Consider the following 22,770-nt stretch of genomic DNA (forward strand, 5'->3'; position numbering starts at 1 on the left):
CCTATAGTGAAAGGAATATTTTAAAGAAAACAACACATCAGTAATCAAAAAACTTAACAGTTGATCTCGGCGATTGGGGTTGCGTCAGTGGTTTAAAGCCTCTAAAAGTATACAGAACTATCAGGATTAAGCTCTCAAAGAAGGTTTCTCAGTCTGAAGACAAAGATACTCTCAATCTATAACGTGATTATTTTCCATTTTAACAAAAGACTTCTGGAATGAACTATTACGATTTTGGGTGAACTTCGGTTTACATTAAGTTCAAATCAGCCCTGTTTGTCGTCTGCTGCATAGCCGAGTGGTGAGAGCAGGTGGCCGTGTCTTTGGCAAGACACTTAAATGCATGTCTGCAAGTGGACACGAAGATTGGCTTCCTTGCCTTCCCGTCCACTTAATCTAAATCTTCAACCACCGGCATAAGCCAAGATACAAAAAGCCCCGTTTGTTGAACCGGTACTTAGGCCTGCTGTCCAGACTAGAAAATAGCTTATCCTGTGCAAAAGTCATACAAAGATTTTACATTCTTCAAGTAGTTTTTGGAAACATAGAGGATATTTACAAGTTGTGAAATGCCACTAAAAGCGCAATGGAGCAGTCATAGGTTATATCAAAAGCAGAAAATAAATAAAACAAAGCTTAATAGGTTTCTTGAAGAGTAGACATAATTTGTCTACACAATGTGGGTGAAACAAAGGTTGGAAGCTCATGTGTCGCTTTTCTTCATTAAAATAATGAAAAAGTTTGTAACAATACGCAACAACCGACAACCACAACTTCCAGGAAACTTGCTCAGAAAACATGTTTTTCAAGCAAGATTACGCTTTATGGTTTGGTTTTGAATCTTTATCCTCGGACTGACAAAGCCTTGATTGGCTATTCCTGGTAGTTTCGCATACTTGTAGAGGCTCTTGGCGCAGGGTCGTTTACCGAGATTGACAGAGGGAAGTTTTCCGATTGTTCAAATGTTGTTGCTGGGAAATTATTCCATTCACTAGGTGCCGCTGAATGGAGAGCAGTCCTGAAATGCGTTGCTCAAGCGCACACCTCGAGAGTCGAACCAGCGCCGCTTGATCTTGAGCCGGGCGGGTAAGTCGATGCCACTGAGCTAACGGGGCAGACAAGACACAACTTTAAGTCCCATTTGTTTCTTTTTTTGATTGTCACAACAACAACCGTAAATGAAAACCTCTTAGAAACCCTCCAAGATTTTTAGCCGCCTATTAATCTGTGGCATTACTGCATTTGCTTCTCGATACTTTTGTCAAAATCGCCTGGAAGTTGGGGTTGAATATCGCGAAAGTAGATTAATTATGATTTGTCTCACCAATCATTAAAAAGCAGACAATAGAATATTTCGGATGGGGAACCATCAACTTATGTCTCCTCGATGAGTGCGAGGTACCATAGGGAACAACTCGCAAAAATCAACAATTACACATGAATTCGGAACAAATAGTCAGTTTGAAGAAACGCGAGATGAATGCCATGGTTACTGGTTAGGTTACAGCTATAGCCTATGAAATATAAACACAAGTGCATAGCAATGGTAAGTATTACCCAGTGATCACAATAATTACGCATTTATTACTCTCAGAAAGCTACAGAAAATAAATTTGCTCATTGTGACATCGTGGGACGTTACAATAAGGAATTTATATCGGCCTACATTAAGTAAAGCTCCATGAAATATCTAAGCGAAATATCTTAACAGAATTACTATTCAGTTATACAAAAGGACGTCCCGTAGTCAAACAAGGCACTAAAATATCACAACGATTACTGAAGCAAAAAAGATAGTCTAGTCGCATATTGTCCAATGTTCAATCTACTGGGAACAAATATCCGAAGCAAGGGTGCTTGTTTAGAAATTTCTGATCCGAAGAGCGAGCTTTGTTGAAAAATTAACGAACGAAAAAGTCGGGTTAATGTCGAAGCAGTTCCTTATAGTTTACTGCACTCTATGAGGAACAAAATCGATATGAAGAGAAATTAGACCAAAACCAACGACTCCAGGTTTTGGTGGAGTGATGACGTCACAACCTGAAATGATTTCATCCAGTGCTTCCCAACCAACCATGACCGGGCGGTGACGGAGGGCTGCTGGCTACCTGAGCAAAATGTAGTGGGGTTAGCTTTCATAGTGCAGCATTAACAAGCCACATTATCTTTTGCTTTGATTTTCACAAGCATCACGACCAAACATTACTTGGATAATGATTATGAGTCATTGAAGTGATGAAATTAAAATCAATTTTTGTGTGTTGTTATTCATATGCGCTGAAGATGTCAATTGGTTTATGCAGATTTTCCATGTCACTGCTTTCTAGACCTCTTTTGTAGCGGTCACACATGAATGCGCAGGGTATGCGCTTCACGTACAAACATAAATTGTAATTTTAAAATAAAGTGTAGAATAAAGTTAAATAAAATTAAAGTGTAAAATAAAGTTAACATAAAGTGTAATTCTTCACAAAGTTTCCGTCTACACCTTGTTAGATGCGCATGAATAGACTGCGCAGGCGAATTTATATTTTACTAAACCCATTCTCACATGGTCCATGTGATAATCCAGAAATGTCTTACATGACCATAATTTGTCTTTCTTGAGCTATTAGTTTAAAACTTCTATTTTGCACAAGCGCAGCTGAGAGGGTTAATTAATGAAAGCTCTGAGCGGTTTGACTTCTGAAAAGTGAGCTCAGTGGATGGCTGGCATGTGGAGATGGAAGTAAAGTCAATGGATTCGGAAGGCAGAACGGACGTCAACATTTTGTAGTCCACCCTACGTTTCCGAATGCATCGGCCCCCTCGTCAGAAGACGCTTTGATTTGACCACAGGAAATAGCAACAGATCTTTGCACCAAAACCTGAGAAGGAATTTTTAAAATCTTTCAAAACTTGCGACTTATCATGAACCCTTTGCATCTTCATGTGCCCTTTGCATTTTCATGTGCCCTTTGCATCTTCATGTGCCCTTTGCATCTTCATGTGCCCTTTGCATCTTCATATGCCCTTTGCATCTTCATCTTCATGCCCTGACTCCAGAAAAATGAGAGTCATGTCAGCCAGATTGAAGGTTATTTGTTCAGTTTATGGATCAAGACAACCTTCTAAACCAGGGGTCACCAAACTACGGCCCGCGGGCCGTTACCGGCAGGCGAACTGATTTCATCCGGCCCGCCACGTGCTGCGGAAATAACAGCTGCACTACAACTGTTAAGGAAAAAAGTTACCGAACTGTTTATAAAGGACTGACGTTGCTGTTTATCATTAGGCCACCGCAAATGGGGACAGCCTAGGCCAAATTTGGAAAGATGTAATGTTTTTTCAAGAGCACGATGCCCTGTAGTGTATCACAGCAGGGGATTACTTTTCCAGCAACCTTTCAATTTTCATCACAACTTTGCTATTCCACCTCTGACTTTGTTATTTATTGTGTTCAATTCAAGTCAATGGAGATTCTAAATAGTTGTATATCTTTTCTCAAGTGATAGTGGATTTGCATCCGGCCCGCAGCTGCTGATCTCGCAGCAATGCGGCCCTCAGAGAAAAAAGTTTGGTGACCCCTGCTCTAAACTGGAGTTGAAGCTGCAAGCGCTCTCGGATTGAACAAACTCAATCATGTGTAAAGAACCCTTTACGATTCATAATGGTTTTAATGCTGCAAGTAACGTCAAAAACCATCAAGATTGCGTAAAATCTTTTGTCGATTTGCGACCTGCAAGGCAAATACATTCGCTATTTTTTGATTAGTTTTTAACATTTCACAGCCTAGACTACCACCATTGACACTGTTGTCACCGCTGTTACTATAGCCTACATTCAATCTAATGTACATTGCCTTAGCAATCGATTCCGCAAGCTCCAATGCAGTGTTAACCACCTCATCACAAAATATGTGCACGAAAACTGCTTCATCTATAGAACGTTTGTTCACATGGCTATGAACTTGAGGTTACTCAAGGCCGTTCGTTCTTCACAGAAATCTAAAACTCTAATCTATCCGGCATCAGACCTATCATTGTCATGTTCACATCACCATTGCGATGCTACAATCATTTCTGTCATCATTTCGTGGGATCCCCGTTTACATCTAACAACTACAAGAACTACACCTCGAACCAACCCGGTACAATATATGCAAGCAACCTTCACCTTCCTGCCCCAACATGCAACTAGCACTTTTGTGAATAAATTGAAATTGTGACACTTGCTTGTGACGTTACGGCAGTAAGTTTGTTCCTGTGATGTCTGAGTGTCGCCAATTTTGCCACTTTGTAAATGAATCTCTGTTGTGCTATAAATTGGGTAAGAGAAGAAACTTTATTGAACCACACGCAGATGAAACCAAGCAACGACTTAGCATTTAATATAATTAAATAAATAAGTCGGAAAGTCTTCGTCTATACAACATGTTAACCATTGTCAAGCACACTGTACACACAATTAATTTACACATAGGCTACTGTGTATAGGCTACTGTAATAAAGTAGTGACATAAAAAATGAAGAAAAGGAAAACCAAAGAAAATTTGAGATGACACTGTGAAAGATGACTTGATAAAAAGAAAATTAAAATTGAAGATGCTAACAATAGAGATGGAGGAGTCGCTGCAGACAACTGGTCGACCTTGATGTTCCGGGATGAAGACCAGGCATCTTTGAAGCAAAATGGATGATGACGATGATGACTACTGTAGCTTACATAAAACGGAACTCGATCTCGACTTTAAAGTTCACGAGGTTTTGCTTATCAAATCTTGCTATCCCCAAACAATAAGTTGTTTGCCGGAGGTACCTCTTTTCTGCTCAATGTTTTCAATTAAATCGTCTTGTGATGTGACTTATCTCTTTTGCCATGTTAGTTCATTCTTTTGCATTTCTTATTTCAATTCATGGAAGCCCATCTAGCTATAAGTATTTCAATTGTTAAGATGCTATATAAATCGGCTAACATGTTGTAGAGCCGAAAACGTATGTAAATTCTAGTTTATTTCTCTGTTGTGCTCTTATAAATTTTCCTCTTTTAGTTTGTTTGTTTAATTTTATAAATCCTTAGAATGAAACAAAATTTATAATCTGTTACCCATTTGCAGTTGTTGATTTATGTGTCTAACAACATCACTTTTCTGTCTAGATTGCCAGTGTCACATTTGACAGTACATTTTTCTGTTTTACGTTCTCTGTTGGCAACAGACATTCAATGATTCAATTGTAGAAATTACATCTCCGTTGTCAAACCTACTCACGTGTTTGCTGGTGCTAACTTTTCATTGCAAGTTTCATCAGATGAGGGTAGTTGTACAATGGAAATTCCTTGGCAAACAAACTATGGCAATTTAGCAATGAGCTTATTGGATATCTGAAAACAAATCATTGGGATCCCGTTATTATTTCTCTTCCTTCTGCAAAGCGTTGAGCAATTTCAATCCAACAAATATTTCACTTGAGCCCAGTTGCGTGTGAACGGCAGTGTGTGAAAACACAATCTAGTCAAGTCATAAAAAACAAAAAAGTTAAATACCAAACTTTAAATTAGACTTGTTTTATTTTTTATGCAACGCGGAAGCTGGGCAACTAACATTGTTGCTTTACAATCAACAAGCGTTCTAAACTAAACTATTGGCATTGACAATTTTTTTAACTATTTGACGTCACTTGATTGTGACGAGTTTATTTTAAGATTAGGCCTAATTGTTTCAAGAGGCTGTTGTTGGGGAAATTAGGGGACACTAAATTAAAATAAAACCATTTGAAACAAACTTTTCTTAAAAAAAGTCCTCACGTCCATATCTCCAAAGAATGTGTCTTCTCATGCTACATGCTAAGATTCTATGCTCAATCGGGCTAAACTTTAACTTGTAACAGTACAGCAAGCTCTTGATTAACAATATCGTTTGTCGTTTCTATTCATCAGAACTGGTATGTGAAAATTTCACCGTTCTGATTCAGTGATGCAATTCGGTTCATGTGATGTCATCAGATACACCCTCTCCTGAGCCCTGACAATAGTTGGCGGATTTAATTACGTCCCGCTAGGCTGGTCACATTCAAGCCATCAGGTGTGTATCGCTTTGCCTTGTATCGGGTCAAGCAGCCTTTTTAACCTTCGCACGCCAAACTTCAAGCCTCGATTGAAGACCTAGTGATCTGCCTGCTGTCTTGCAACGGTCAATTGACGTCAGAAAGATAAGATACAGCTATTGGTTGCTTACAAAAGACCGGATTTCCACAAAAGCTCCCATTCAAAACCTTGCACAGATTGTGATGTCAACAATCAGGTGTTCCACTGTCGCTTTCAAGAAAACATGAACGGTATCGCATGATTGCTCAGGCGGGATTCACGGCGCCACACAACGAAGGCTCTGTAAGCCAACCAAACCAATGCAAGCTCCCTTAAGTTTTTGCATTCCTAACTAAACCATGATGAGTTGGGAATGTTGAATGCAAGAACAATGCATAGGTTGTCATTCCAACACCGGATAGCGATACAAGTTTTTACGACCATTTTAGGTTGATTGGTTGAATTGAAATATACTTTAACGATTGATTGTTTGCTGCCACTTTTTTACTTAGGTCTATCTTTTAGTTGTCTTCGACACTGTACCACGATAATTATCGAAGTATATTCGTGCGACGTACTGCAACGAATTTGTCAAAAAGCTCATTGATCCAGTGTTATTTTTATTAATACAGCACAACAACAAAATAAAATTGAGGGTGAGATAATCTGTTGTAGGAGCTCGCTTACTTTTTTTTCCTGGGATAAAATTTATTGAGCCTTGTTGAAACCTTTGAAACTGCCACTCCTACTTTTCTTGATTTTAAAATCCATGATTTAAAGAAGCTTCCACTTCCAACCGTGTCATGGCGAGAAAGCATGAGCTTAAGGAAACATTCACAAAAACAACTAAACCAGGCTCTGGTGCTGTGATTCCAAATGTAATAATAATAATGTTATGGTTTTATTTATCGTCGCTCTACAACAGCTAAGGTCTTTTAGCGACAAGGCTCATTTTTAATTTATTTCAGGTTTACGATGTTATCACATTATTACCCGACTCATTCTCACTGCGCTATAGACTACAGGATAGAACACAATCGGTACCGTTTTTAAAGTCTTCGGTTTGACCCGACCTGGAATCGATCTCAAATCTAACAGCACCAGAGCCGAAGGCGAAACCACTCGGCCACTGAGCTGGTGTTCCAAATGTATAACTGGTGCCGCCAAGAAGTGACAACGACACGTAGTGGGCGGTGCTTGGGGGAGGAGTGAGAGTCTTTGATGGAGTAGATGTCATCTAAAGGCAGGCGTACATGAGAAGCCGAGGCACACCAATAAAAGAAGTCAAGACAAACTGGGAAGGCAAAGTAGGCTTCTTATAATTGTATTGTGTTTGGCTATCTCATCTATTCCCTCCCAACCAAATAACCGGCCTCTGCACATTTGACAATCTGGCAAGAAATTAACGCTGTCGTTCCTCTGTTCTGACCACAGCATTCTGCTCTATACAAACGTTGAACCAATGCTACATCAAGTTGAAAAACATATTTTAAATGTTTCTTGGGGGCAATTGCAAAGTATTTCTGAAACGTGTGTGGCAGCCACAATCAGCCCACATGTCTGCCTGCCCACTGCGCATGATGAGATTTGAATGTCGGATGTAGAATCTACGTGACTTCTTGTTTCACTGTTTTGATAAAACGCCGTTGGTTTTCGCTCTATTGCCGCTTATGGAATCAAATCAACAAAAAGTGCAAACTAAATCGCTCACCAAGAGTCTTGTTGACCTCCAGCTGTTGATTCGGTTCCAATCGGACCTTTTCTGAAACTGCGATGTCATGACCCAGGCCGCTCTATAACTATCCCGATCTTATACTCTGGCGCCCAAGCGGAAAATTATTTCGAAGTGAATCACGTTGGTGAATAGATGCAAAATCAACGTTGCACTTCGTTGTAATAACCACAAAGCTACTCAAGCATTCAGCTGCAATAACGCAGATTCTCGCTGTTGTTTTACGTCAATTTTTTGGCCATTCATTTTCAGTTTCTAGTGAAGCGTGGGACCGTTCCTATCACGTTACTGAGCAAATTACTTCTTATTTACACTGAAACAACGTCTGCTGACATTGCGGCAATGAAAAAAGCTACAAATTTGCTCTTCTGGTACCAGTTGATCTTTTTTGTGCTTTCAAATGAGCTATTTGATTGTGCAAGGATAATAATAATGTTATGGTTTAATTTTTTTCGCTCCACCACTGCTAAGTGCTAAGGTCTTTCAGCGACAGGGCTCAACTTCAATTTTTATCAGGTTTAAGACGTCATCATATTATTCATTATTACCTGACTTATTCACACTGCGTTATGCAAGAAAGAACACACTCAGTACCATTTTTATCGTTTCCTGAATGACCCGACCTGGAATCGATCCTGCACTACCAACGACGATAACCACTTGGCCTCTGAGCTGGTTTGGCATGAGTTAGAAATGTTATCAATGACGTAGCTGAAAGGACGGTGAAGGGCGCAAAGGCAGCCACTTAACAGCGCCCTAAGAGGGGCACGTTGTATGTTTTGCCAACCAAGCATCCAATGCAACCATCACAACATGACGAACTGCGTTCAAGCGACCAGCGTGCTCAGATTAACAGCAGCATTCAAATAGAACATGACTATCACTGAGCTTTGGTTAATATGGTGGGTCATTGGATTGGATCATAGTATTCTTGTGTTCGATGCTTTTAATCTTGTTTGTTTACAGAACACCTTTGTCTGGAAAATATCTTAAGAAATGCCATAAAGTTAAAACAATGAAGTTAAATAAACAATAAAGTTAAAGCATGTGTGACCATGGCCGAGTTAACTGCCCTCCTACCTCTCGGCCGGGGAAGAGGTAGCTGATTAGAGGCCCACTCATTTTAGTCAGGTTTGTGTTTTTTGGCTGTTTAAAAAAACATGTTGCAAAAGGTCGATATTCAATAACTTCAATCATGCAAGGCCCCAGTTACTGCTTCCCAACCCCGGCTTGGGTCCATCTCCATCTAGGGGACCACATACAGTTAGTTTGTGTAACTTGTTTCGGCTGGTAATTTTACATGTAACATTTAATAAGTAATTTTTTATTTCAAGTTTTGCAAAATTTTCTTGCTCGCTTTGTTAGTCCAACCTTATTTCATTCAACTAACTGGCGATATATCAAGCATGCATAGTTTGAAAAGTGGATTAAAGGAGTTTGGTGTTCCCAAAAAAACTCAACAAAGCGAGCAAACACTGCTCACTCAAACAGCCTACTTAGTTAACGATTAAATTGATACTTTTCGGTATTAATCGAGATAGATCATTAAGTTAAATGTGCCATGAAAATGCTATAGTATAGGCAAAGAAGGGACACCTCAGATAGATTTTTAAATTCTAGCCTGGTAAAAGGTTACACCACACTTCCACGTAGCCTATACAAACTTTCAAAAAATAAACTATTAAAATCCTTCTGTGGTCCTAATTTTTTTTTAATTGGTATGCTAACTCAAAGTTTTAACCAAACCTTCTACCCAAATCCAATTATAATTTGATAAATTTGGTGACATACAAGGTGTGCATGTGGAAAGAAGTGTTGTGGAAAGGTGTGTTGTGGAAGAACGCCTCTTTCTTCACAATGTCCTCTGCCCTGGCGCCTGCTGGTTTTGTTGGCTCTTTTCTTTCAACAAAGATAAGAGTTAAACTGACTGGTAAAGCGGCGGTCGAATACATTTGTGGCAAGAATACGGTGCGATATTGATGAGCCCAGCCTCATGGGCGAAACACGTGTCTATCGCTGTCAATTCTTGCTACAAATCGGCTGCCGAGAAGCCTATCAAGGCTTTGTCAGTTCGAGGATAAAGATTCAAAGCTAACCAACCAAACTCTTTTTCCAACTTTTCTTTTGCGGAAGTTAAGTTTTGCATTGTCCATTTATCTTATAATTTTTGCTTTGTTCAAACTTTGGTCCTTCCCCAACTGTTTTCAAGATCCGCTGCTGCATTGTCGGCATTGTTGTTTAACTATCACTAAACATAGTGGCCCACTAGTGGAATTAGGAGGGGGCATGATGCCTTCCCGATGCATCTTTAGTTCATTAGGATCACTTGTTTAGGTGTCGTAGCAGAAATCAAGCAATGCTGCAGCATATGGTCAGGAGTGGATGAAGAAGGTGAAAACAATAAAATAGTGAGTTTATAACTTGCAGAACCGGTCGTTATGGTTGTGCTGTCAGCTGAGTAAATGGAACAATAATTTAATTAGAAATATATGTGAGTTTCCCGTAACCGAAAGATGTCATCATTCACCGGCGGGAATATAAAAAAAGGCTCAGCGTCGTTGGGACCTGTGATGGAAATAAATGTTTTGTGTTTTTGCAAACCACGAAAGGTGCGACCTTTGCTTGCGCTTGACTGGTCTCGTTCTAAAGAACGACGTTTCGACATGGACCACTGTAAGTTGTGACAACGTCATGAATTTGTGCAATACTTGTCAATCGTTTTTCATTTTTGCAACTTTAAACTGGGTGCTTAAGCCGTCTTTCTCTCACGGTATTTTCCTTTTGTTCCCATACCTTACCCACTTGATTAGAACCTCAGAAAATCGATCAAAAATCTTCAAACTGTTTTCGACAATGGGGAAGGCACGCCAGTTATTTACTGGCAAGGTGATTCTTAGTTTCAAGTAACTATTGTGTGACGGTGATGTCATAAACAGATCACGACTCCGATCCGTTGAACTGGAAATTTTCTCAATGCCTTAACAATGTTCACTCCAGATTTTCCCAGTGTATCTTTGGCAAGCGTAATTTTCAACCTGGGTACTGCACAAAAAAAAACCTCAAGTCAATCATTGAACTTTATTTTTGAATGACATGTTCATGGGATAATACAAAAAAGATTGCACGCATTCGGGTTTGCATCGCTCCCACATGAAAGACCAGGCATTGCAAAAAATCCAATCGCATTAATTTCATATCTTCCACAACTCTGTCTGACAGTTAACTTACACAACAACATCATAGCTAGAGCAGCATTGTATGGCGCATCCAAATGTTTGCAATGACCAAATAAAGTGATTACATCCATCTTTGGACCACTGGCCACTCCACATTTGACCAATCACTTCTCCTCATCAATGCTCTCCACTGACAAGTCTAACCTCCTAGAATATCGTTTAACTTCAACTCTTCATCGAAACTAAAGTAAATTGTTTGGTGCCAACATGAGCACTTATATTTTTGCTCAATTAATGTCACGTAGAAAAAAGGACCAATCACTGAGCATGACATGCACACACCACGTGTACGATTACTTGAAACAACACAAGAACGCAGGTGTGGCTGCACAAACACATCAACACTCCAGCAACTATCCACTTCCATGCTCAGTTGCAGTCAAGCAAATATGTTCCAATAATTGAACATGAGAAGTTGGTGAATGCTTATTACAAGGATGCTGAAGTTGTAACTTTTGTTTAAGCTTTTTGGTTGATGCTAGACGTTAACCAATTAATTTAAACTCGATATTTGCAAACGGTTTGAACCATTTCGTAGATCACCAAGCAGTTTTTAATGGCGGTTTATTCGGTAGGTGAACATTGAGTTAAAATCAAAAATACTTCCTCAAAAATATATTTTTTCACTGTTTTAACGTGTCAATTCTGCGATTGGGCTCAAATAAAAGTCTTCCAATGATTGATTGTAAAAATCCTTTGTTCAGATGAGCAAGTATCTTTAAGTTTAATCGTAGATGTTACTTGTAGAAGCAATGTAAAACTGACATCAAGCTATAGTCAGTTAGTCACCCTAGCTGATCATCAAAACTTTCTTGTCCAATTTCGCAGAAGCATTGCAGAAACCTGCAAAGTTTGGATAAGCAATGGTAGTGGTCTACCCAGCCTACCCATATAATGTCGGGTATGTTATTGAAATCCGGTGAGCGAGCGAAGCAACGTTTTTTGTTGTTGCAAAATATGGAAAAGTTGTAGAAAAGGAATGAAAGGGGAAATTGTGAAAATTCAATTTATTTTTGATAATAATAGCGACACATATAGGCTACCAAAACGATTGAAATATAAAAATAAAGTGACACAAAAACGCTCTTAAAAAGAGTAAATGAACCTAACATACAAAACGCCTCAGCATCAATATATTTAAACATATTAAAACTTCTCTAGCTCAGTCATTCAATACAAATTTGTGCAATTGTTCTGATCAGGAAGACCCAACGACAAACCCCAATCAGTGTTCAACGTTTTCAAATTGGCTAAGCAAGGTATATTCACCTCGGCTACATTAGAAAATAAACTATATTGGCAATATTCCAGCACGTTTACATCTACATAGAACGGTATGCAAGAGTAGACTTGTTCACTAGCTGCAAAAACAATCGACACCAACAGGCCTGGTGTTGGTATGGCAGATCCAATAAGGTGATAGAAACACAATATGTTTGGTGAAGCCTTGGAAACGTTGCAGCCACATTTAAAGTTTTGTAATTTTATTGCCATCGCAGGATGGGATGTCCTGTTGAGCTTCAAACAAATCCCTACTTTTTAACTCGAAACTAGATGAACTACTCCCATCCAAAGAGCTTCGGATGCTTTCGCTGTTGTATCCGCTGCTGCCGTGGCAAGATTCGATCTCGGTTCCGACGTAAGCCTCATTGTCGCTAGAGTTTGGTGTTTGCTGGGATGGCCGGCTGAGCAGTCTTGGACCAGTCAGGTTAATACCAAACCCACCGATTGGAGCAGAGATGAGAGTGATCAACACCGCCAGAATGAGCATCTGAAAGTAAGTTTTGATGAACATTCGTTACATTACAAATCATCATTTGTGCAGAAGCTTGTTTCATTTATAATCAAATCAATTTGCTGTTTATATCAGTTACTACCCCAGTTGTATGCCCAGGCGAGAAACTCTCAGGAAATATTTTAATATTTATGATATTTGAAGTAACTTCAACTGAGCAATTTTTAAGCTTGCAAGTGTTTGTTTGGTTTAGAATAAAACACATGAATGAAACTAGCACTTATGTTTTCAATAAGGGAATTGATTGGTCAACCTGTTCGCCATATTGGATTTCCGTTAGTTGGTTCATTTTTTTCGCTTTCTCCAATGCAACTGACCCAAAAGCCGCCTAAAGTAATTTGTATTAATAAGTGGTATTTCGATTTTGAATGCAACATTTGTTTTAACAAAAGAAAAACCAGTGTAGCAAAATGAATTGAAACAGTTTGCTATTATCAAGAGCATAAAATTACGAGAAAAGATGAAATAAACGTGGAAAGGTTCTAAAACCATACACCAAGAATACCGATAGTAATGAAGTAAGGAATAAATCATTAATAACAAGTAAATTCACCTGGACGGTCCCCTTGGGTAGCCAGGAAATGGCGACGAATAACTTCTCCTTGAGGTTGTAGTTGAGGCCAAACGTCACCAATCCGCTGGCAATCGACCTGAAGATCAGAGCGACGAAAAGAGTGGCAAGCCCGAGGCCCACTGTGGTCGCTGAAAACAAATGACGTTGCAACTTGAAACGTCACTTTCTGATGGAAGTGTTGCCAAATTCAAGCTTCAAACAATTCAAACTCGAAAATTCTTACACTTTGCATAGACATCAAGTTAAGGGTTAGTTCATTCTGCAAAGGAAGCCTATTAAATATTCCAACAATAAAACCATTTATTTAGACAATAACTTCAAGTTAGTCTCACTTAACCTTGTTTCAAACGATTGACGCATTATTGTTTCAGGTTTCAAATTATATTCTCAGTGTTCTCAAAATTTTACAGCAAAACCACGAATCTAATTAGAAATTCTTTGAAACGTCGATACATCTGATTCTTTTCACGAACAACCTAACACTGTGGTGGTGCTCTGCGAAATATTGTAACATGCAACGTCATAATGCTTATACCATCTATTATTGTGACATCAACGAGAGCTCCTGTGAGTCCAAACAGAATGGGTTGAAGTATGACCCACATGTAATGCCAGACCTCGGCCAACGGTTTCTTAAATAAAAACAAAAATCAATGTAAATATCTCAGCAAGTGCAAAAGGCCATGGTGGGATATATATCTTAAGATATATCAACAACACAAAGCAACTATGCAGAAGATTTTGTCGGGTGGTTTGAACTGTGATCTCATTGTGATTTCACAATCATTAAAGAATCACTGATTTCTTGCTGCTAAGAATCAACTGGCGTCATCCATGTTATGTAATTTAACAGAAAAACCGCATGTGAGCCAAAACCAGATCTTCTGTGCACTAAATATTTTTACATTTGTTCAACGCAATGCGACATTCGATTGAATAATTTATGCCGCCAACAATTAAGTCACTCCAGCTTACCACTTCCTCCTTCCAATGCAGGGAGGCAGTGAAGGTCATTGTGAGAGCACAAAGAGGTCCAACGGCAGAGACTCCCAAAACAGTGGATCCAAACACGAAGAGGATGGCTATCAATAGAAGCAAAGCGCCGCGACAAAAGTTCTAAGCCAGAACATGTTGCAGGTAAGTTTGACACCACATCCAATATACTTATGATAAAAGACATCCTCTGGAATCTGAACTCTTACTTTCTCTATTGTTATTTGTTGCAATGTTACTTACAAAAAAACACAGTTGGAAGAAATCGCTCATCAAGTCTACCGAGTGATTCCAGGTATGAAAGTTTTATCGTAAGTATTATAGTGTTATATTGAAGGAATATATCTCGCCTTGTTTACTTCTAATGTTGATAAAGTTTTTACAATACAATTTTGGTAAAGAGGTGACTTTCTTAAACCATAGACGGATAAAACCAAGCAACCACACGGCATTTAACATAATGCATTTAAACTAAACATGAACTATATTAGTTTATAGTTTATGTTCAGTTTAAATGTATTATGTTAAAAGTTTCAACAGTTTAGCAGACGTCATTCTCAACGGATCTAACTGAATGGGAAACTGGAAGCAATTGTTTTAAATCCCACCTGGATTTCCTGTTCTACGTTTCGAAAAAGTAATTACATATCAAATTCAACTGAGCTTTATTTTTGAAGATATACCTTGTATTTCATGTTGCGGTGTGGAATATAGGAAATGAACAATCCCAAAACCAAACCGGACACTAAACCGATGATGATCTGGATGAGGGCGAACACAATGCTTCGACCAATTGTACTCGAGTCTATTGTGAAACAACAATCAATAAGTTGTGAGGTCTCGTTGCAAGTAACGTGGACCTATTCATAAGTTTTAGCTAAAGTGGATCACAACAAACTGTTTAACATCCGTTGACAGGAACATTGAATTGGAAATGCTCAAGATTCTTCACGTGACTGTCACCGGTTGGACAAGCTCTATCATTCTGGCTGTTTATCACAATTGTGACCTAGCAGTGCTGGCCTAATCTAATAAACTTTATTTTATTTTTTACAGAAACAGCAAAACGTTCGTTTACTGTTTTGATGGTTTGAAGCAATTGAAGTTTAACCATAAAATCAATTAAAGTTATAACTTGCTTACCATTGTTTTGTGTTTGAGAAATTGTATTGTTTAGCAATTGTGTTGTGGTCGAGTTTATCTCTGTGTTCGTGTAGTTTCCTGGATACACCATTGTTGGGTTAATATTGAGAAAGTTGTGGGCCATTGTAACCGTTCCATTAAGAGACTCAGTTGTGTCAAAACCAAGCATTTTATCAATTGCATCCATGACGTCATCTTCCGTTTCTGTGGGAAATATGATTCCAAGGAACACAGTAAACCCAGCTGTGGAAACACAAGGAACACAGTAAACCCAGCTGTGGAAACACAAGGAACACAGTAAGCCCAGCTGTGGAAACATAAAATCTAATTAAACAACTAAAATAATTAAAGATAATTTTTTTTTCAAAATTTTTAATTGCTCGTCATGAACAATCCCGGACAAAGTCAGTGCTGTGTCAAAAGAGAGGAAAGGGGGCCCGGCTTCTGATCCCACCGTCTTATGAGAGCCACAGAAAATACACCTAATTGCGTTTCAGTAACAATCTGATTCCCTTACTGCTTTAGACTTTCATTCCGACCAAAGGCGTATCTATGTATTGGACTACTGGTAAAAGGTGCAAACGTTTAAGGCAGAGTATGACTTGCCGCAAAAGTCTTTGGGCTCGCATGATTATATTTGGGCAGGGATTTTTTTGCATCCCTGAAAATTTAGATTTCCCTGCAACTATCCCAGGAAGTCTATGGAAGTGAACCACCTTACCATATCAGTGGAAATACACACTCTTCTCATAAGTCTTCTTGCGGATAGGGAGCCCAAAGTTGTTGTGGCCTCAGGGCCCACAATAGGTTTAACGCAACACTGGGCACACGCATAACATCATTTTGTTTTCTCAGATTCTAACTGGCAGAATCCGAGAAAACAAAACTTAAAAATCATGTGGCTGCTGAAACTTTTTACGTTTCAGTAACCACGTGTTTACCGTGTCCTACTGCTTTAGTCTTTCATGGAGTGTGGTTCAGCCAATGCTTTTTTCGTAAATTGTTTTGTGTATAAGGTCACTTGCAGTAAACTATTGATTTGAATGGAACGATAGCATGTGATAGTAATGTTAGCAAGCGCATATGGTATGGCGTTGGTAAGTAGAATCGGTAGCTTCGTGCTAATGGTTGTGCCCCTGTAATATCTGGCAGTCAATTAGGGTTGTTTTAGGGTGTCTTAGCTGAGTTTGGTATTACTTACATTTGTGTTGTTTTGTAAACTGGCCAGGAAGTTTATTGAGGTAAAACACTTTCCATATCGGTGCAGTGGTAATACACACTCTTCTCATAAGTATTCTTGGGGATAGGGAGCCCAAAGGTATTGTGGCCCCAGTCTTACAAAGAAGTTAACACAACACTGGACAGAGTAATAGCGAAATCTTACCAATGGCAAGTATGTCTTCGATACTCGATGCGGCCATAACTAAAGAAGGTATGCCTTTATCAAGACCGAAACCAGTGTCCTGAAGAATTATCAGTGAAGGAACAATCACTGCTGAAGAAGCTGCAGAGATCATGAAACTGTAAAAAAAATATAATTGTCTAGAATATCAGTGTAAAATAAAAAGTAAATGGCATTCATTTCGTTGAAACTAATCAAGAATATTATGTTACATGGCAGAGACAAAACATTTCCTCACCCGGTCATAAACGCCCAAGTGTACGGGAAATCGAGAATGTAGTGGCCAAGGATACCAATGACGGCAGTTTCAACCAAGGAAGGCACAAAAGCGAGGCTAACAACTGCTCGTTTCATTTGCTTGATCGCCTGCGTCAAAATGTTGCGTTATGACACTTTTATGACGTAGATGACATCACGTGATTAATTTTATCATACTCCCCACATCGAGCTGATGACGTGTATCACAGGATTGTGGGTTGCATACTTGCAACAAACTTTCCGATTAATTAAGTGAACTCACCTCTGGTTCAATTTCAAGACCGGCTCGTGTGAGAATGACCGTTAGCGCCACATTGCGGAGGATACTATTCGCGTTCTCATCGATATCAACAGCGATATTGATTACTGGAATATTCCTCAATGCCAAGCCCATCAACAGTGAAGCTGAAAATATTGGATTGAATTGTGAAATGTCGTATAACGATATCACCTTTTGCATTGTTTTTTATTTTTTGAAATAAAAAACGTGCGTTATCAAGATTTAAAAAAACTTACCGAGCAGTGGAGGTAAAGGTGGAAAACCTTTTGGGGTCGGAATCTTCACAACAAGTTGTTCTGCAGCTATGCACAAGAGAATAGTGAGGACCAAGCTAAACATACTATGCTTTGGCTCCATGGCTTCTGGAAACACTGACCATAAGGAACCATAAACAGCGGCAAGGACAAAGACTGAAAACAATTAGATTGTGATGAGATCTTTCTATGTTTAAAAATGTTGTGTCTAACATTAATTTTATTCTTCATCATCATCATCCATTCGGGCGCACCCGGACACCATAAACGTAGTTTCTCCAAACATCTCTGTTTATCATCAAATTTGGCAAATCATGTTTCTGTACTCCAGTGTCTTGTTCTACTTATGGGGTTCTTAACCGGGGGTAAATTTACTGAAAAATAAAATAAAACAAACTTCATATTTTCAGTTATTAAAATACTGGTAGTGTTGCACTTGATTTTGATTCAAATTTATGCTTAATGTAAGTTTTTGTTTTTTTCTTTTGTCTCCATGCAAGTAGACCAGTTTCATTTCAGCAGCATAGCGCATGTGTGCTGCATTTTTACTGTACACAACCTAATTAGGACTTCGACTACAAAGTGGATTGCAACTTTACAACTATGCTAATTGCAACTCAAAGCGGTTTGTGATCAGATGGGATCAAAACACTCTGTTCTCTTTTATCACACCGAAGTTCGGTGGCTCTCTAGGGGTCTTGTTTTGTCTCGAGTTTTCAAACTAGGCTACATGGTGAAATCGAGATTTTTCGTCGAGACGCAAATCCCCGTTGAGTAAGCACTTTGGCGACAACAAATTTATTGGTGCATTGGCTTATTTGACAGACGTTTTTTCAAGTTTGAACCAGCTCAATATGCAAATGTAAGGAAAAAGTGTTACCATCATAGATGTACATGATAAAATTCAGGGCTTTCAGACAAAATTAGCCTAGATCTGTGGAGTAGGAGTCAAAAAGGAATTTACGCAAATTTTCCAACATTTGATAATTGGAAAGTCAGTAGAAGTCGCATCAAGATTTCTGACCTCGAAGTCGAAATATGCCAGCACCTTGCCGCCTTAAAAACAACTTTGGCGGTTACTTCAAAGGTGAAAGTTTTAACAGTACTGCTATTTGGATAACTCATCCCTTCGAAGCCAAGTTAGAAAGTATTGCTCACGATGATCTTGGCAAAGATGAATTGATTGATCTTCAATGTTCAACAACGCTTTTTTCCAAATTCTTATCGTGCAATGGTGACTTTTCCAAGTTTTGGTGTGGATTAGTCGGAGAGTTTCCTATGCTGACTAAGCGTGCATTTGAAGTTACCTTTTCCAACTACTTATCTGTGTGAAGCAGAGTTCTCTTCATTGTTGACTAACTTATTAAAACAAAACGTCGATGTCTCTTAGTTCTCAAAGACGGCATGTGAGTAGCTCTTTCAACGACTGTTCCAAGAATCTCCAAAATTGTTTGTGGAAAGCAAGCACAAACGTCTCACTGATTGACTGTTGAAATTGCGTGGCAGTGATTAATAACCTCTGGTTCAATTTCAAGACCAAGACCTGGTTCAATTTCAAGATTAATAAAAGAAAAAAACGTAAACATTCTTGTGTGCTTTTATCATAGTTAGGCTATTTAGGACATCTGAGTAGACATTATTTTTCACAGGACCCCGTCTAGAACAATCGTGTCTTCGGCAAATAAACAGCTTGTTTTTGATATTTGCCAAGGTAAATCCAGACAAAAAAGATGTTTTGCATTTCTTCGCATGGTTGACTGGACACGATGACATCACAATGGGTCACCAAAACGGTGGGGGTAAATTTTACTTTTTTCATTCGGCAAGGGGTAAACGAGACAAAAAAGGTTAAGAACCCCTGTTATAGTTGATGAAGAAAAGTTTTTGTCTGTCGACTCCTTTTCTTAATGCGGTATATTCTATATCAGGGTTGCCATCGACATTGACTCAAAAATAAGGACAACCGAAAAATTAGGTTAGCATTTAAAAAAACGTTTTTGGACATCACTTTGTATTTATACGAGCCGTGTCATATCACATTCTATACTTTTTGCCAGAAACAATCTGCTTCAGCAACTCCTTGTTATTAGAAATTGTTTCATGGATCTCACGGCAGCTCAGGTATATTTTTATCTTTACTTGTAGCTGGCATTTGACTGTCATTTCACTAAGTCTGTTCTTTTCCTTGGTCCACTGCGCCGAAAGAAGAGAGAACACTCTTTTCAGAAACGCATTGCTGACCGGAAGGGAGAAAATGATGCTAACCAGCTTGTAGAGCAGTCGAAAAGAGTTGTTTCCGGTAAAGATCTTCATCCACTTGACCTCAGGTTCATCCTTGCTGAACACATCATCTGGAATCTTCTTGAGCAAAGCGTTAACAGCCGATACCTCATCGAACAGCTCATCTTTCATTGCTATTAGTGGATCAACTTGCTTCGCCAACCCCTTGACTTCCTCGTACTCAATTGCTTGATCTTTCAGCAGGGTCCAGTTGATGTGCATTGAATGCTTCTCAAGTCGATACCACTTGTTGATATATTCCAAAGTAATGGTGTAGAACTCCTAGAAGCTCGCTTTGAGAACCTTAGGATGCTCTTCATCGGCTATTCTTAGTAGTTCGTCTGTTGTTGCTCCGAAAAATCCTGAACACTGGCGTTGCAATATTTTGATTTTGAAAGATTCAATTATCTCTGCCAGTTCTGGAAACAATGCAGTTGACTTTTGCAGGAGTAACAGTGGTTTATTGAAGAGCAAGAGAGCGCTGTGGAGGAATGATACGATGATCAGTGACTCTTCTTATTTAAAGAAATTCTCCAATATTCTTAGTGGATGTTTCAACGAAAGAAAATGCGCTTTGAGTGGTTCCCAGAGATCGATCATTCGCTCGAGTACAGCATTAAGTGTGGTTTATCGAGTCGGCGTGTGTGTTGGTAGAGTCGAGTAGTTGCTATCAAGCTCCTCACAGAAATGCTTGAGCCTCATCGTTCCACCAGTTTGGCTTTTGAAGTGGCTACCAATCTTCAATACGATTGTTTCTATGTCAAGTGTGAGGCGCTCTGATCCCTTCTCTGCTGCATCATGCAAAATATGAGCAGGGCAGCCGATTGGGAACAGATGCAATGTTTGCTCTTTGAGACGAGAGAAGACGTTTTTTCCACTATATGCTGTGATCTACCAAAATTCACTGGTGCATTATCGGCACAAAAGGATGACAGCTGTTTCATGTCTAGGCCATTCTCTTGAATAGAGGAGAAAATAAAGTTCGTGATCTGTGCCGAGGTCTCGCCTGGCATCGATCGCAGGTCAAGAAGACGCACTCCCACTGCAACTTTGGCGTTGAAGAATCTGATGACTAAAGAAAACTAATTAGACTAATTTTAGAATATTATGCAACACCGGATACCAGAGGAAAACGATCGAAGTTCTGTAATTGTTGAAAATAAGACAAAATAAAGACGCAAGTCGACAATAAGGATATTTCTTAGAAATAAGGACGGCATGGCAACCCTGTCTACACTTGAAGCAAGGAAATCAAGCAAATTGCACAAGACTCTCTGGATGTTTCATAAACGCCTGTCTAGGATCGTATATAATTGGTGTATGTAATTGTTTTAGTTAGTTTAAATATTAAGCTTAGAGTTGCAGCCTTTAATGCTTCAAGTGGTACTTACACCATGTAAGCCATTTTACCATCCACCCTCTCGGAGGCCAGTACTTTTGCCTCCAAATCTTCTTCTGTTTATTGTTGCCTTCAGAAGGAAGAGAAGTAGTTGATAAGGAGGTTCCTTTGCTTGTTCTGTTATTTCCTGTCGTCATTGGATCACCATCCTCAATTGAGATCTCAGATGTGAACTCGGAGAGTGATGAGGATACAGAAGTGTTTGAAGACATCTGAATAAAGAATCAAAGTATAACTGAAAAGAAACAAACTTTAAAAAAAACAAAATTTAAATTCATGGAGGCATCAGCCTTTTCACACCTAGCTATCGCTTGGTCCAGTCGCTACTTATCTTTTTGCACAATGATGGATGACTTCTGATGCACCACCCCTAGGAGATACCACGACTTACTTTTTAATTTTCCGTCAGAATATCCTGAATTGTTGTCTTTGTGCTGACGTAATAGCTAAACTTTCTTTTCAAATTCTGTGTACAGTCTACAAGTTGCTGAGGCAGCTGCAAAGGTCCGATAATTCGTATATGGGAAGATTTTACATGAAACAATGCGTTTCATTAATTCCGACAAATAGGTTAAAGTGAAGATGATGATGAAGAAGTCAATGATCAGATGGTTTATTTATTGTTTGTGCTGAACAATATTCAAAACAAAAATTAATTTATTCAGTTGAAAAGAACTAGTTATGTTTAACAATGTAACATTATTGATTCCTAATTGGTTGAACTTTCAAACAAATATGCGCAATTTGCATATTTATAAACTTTAAAGAACTCTTACTATCTGTCTTCTGAGGATTAGTGACTGCCTGATTGTGCCCCACATACTGTAGGCTATTTAATTTATACTGAGAATATGTTGACAAGAAGTGCCTGATAAATCAAAGTGGTAATTGTGTCAACTATTGTTCTATCGTGTTGTGGCCAACTTGAAGGAAGTCACCCTTTTACCGTAAACAATGAAATATCCAATGAAATGTCGCCAGGATAAATCGAGTTGCATCAAAACAAGTTTAGCATCGTCGCATGGTGTTTGACTACGCACCTGATATCGGAAGGAATTTCCAAAGGATGACATCGAATTAGATTCGCTTAGCCAATAAACCGATTAGTCATGTTAAATTTTCCTATGATAAATTTTGTCAAGATATATTTTGCAACATCATTCTAAAAAACATCAACGCCAAACAATGGTTCCAAAAATATATTTATTCTCTTCACCACACAAAAGTATTGTGTTGTTGACATTGTGTTAGCATGTCTCTGTTGGATTTTTCTCCACATACGTTTAAATTATTTACAGTAGCTTAATTTATTTTATGTGTCGTCGTTGTTTTTTATTATTAACCTATTCTTCTGTCACTTA

General features: G+C 38.8%; 1 protein-coding gene and 1 long non-coding RNA gene across 2 annotated transcripts; both read right to left on the reverse strand.

Moving 5' to 3' along the window:
- Positions 1 to 262: 262 nt before the first annotated feature.
- LOC145777308 (uncharacterized) lies at positions 263 to 7,826 on the reverse strand. Its single transcript, XR_014290325.1, has 3 exons — positions 7,775 to 7,826; positions 5,249 to 5,361; positions 263 to 2,108 (listed from the first exon to the last, which is right to left on the reverse strand). It is a non-coding gene; the product is annotated as an uncharacterized LOC145777308 (long non-coding RNA).
- A 4,673-nt stretch (positions 7,827 to 12,499) lies between these two features.
- Positions 12,500 to 22,482, reverse strand: LOC145777381 (sodium/hydrogen exchanger 9B1-like). The gene is made up of 14 exons (XM_082588749.1): positions 22,450 to 22,482; positions 21,421 to 21,621; positions 19,842 to 20,292; positions 17,713 to 17,886; positions 17,459 to 17,601; positions 17,177 to 17,304; positions 16,921 to 17,057; positions 15,537 to 15,779; positions 15,077 to 15,198; positions 14,376 to 14,516; positions 13,936 to 14,032; positions 13,380 to 13,528; positions 13,080 to 13,154; positions 12,500 to 12,802 (listed from the first exon to the last, which is right to left on the reverse strand). Exons 1-14 carry the CDS (start codon positions 22,480 to 22,482, stop codon positions 12,500 to 12,502), a joined length of 2,397 nt encoding a protein of 798 aa, XP_082444875.1.
- Between the last annotated feature and the right edge of the window lie 288 nt (positions 22,483 to 22,770).

The sequence above is a fragment of the Aplidium turbinatum genome, chromosome 9 (assembly GCF_918807975.1).
Source record: "Aplidium turbinatum chromosome 9, kaAplTurb1.1, whole genome shotgun sequence".
In the NCBI taxonomy this organism is placed as follows: domain Eukaryota; kingdom Metazoa; phylum Chordata; class Ascidiacea; order Aplousobranchia; family Polyclinidae; genus Aplidium; species Aplidium turbinatum.

Bases quoted from the DNA above. Each gene is read 5' to 3' on its own strand.
- LOC145777381 (XM_082588749.1), bottom strand. From the start codon at position 22,482: ATGTCATCCTTTGGAAATTCCTTCCGATATCAG. The intron at 17,058-17,176 runs GTGAGGAAATGT...TTTTTTTTACAG, and splicing joins ACTTGGGCGTTTATGACCGG to TTTCATGATCTCTGCAGCTT. The intron at 14,517-15,076 runs GTATATCTTCAA...GTTCTGGCTTAG, and splicing joins ACCGCAACATGAAATACAAG to AACTTTTGTCGCGGCGCTTT.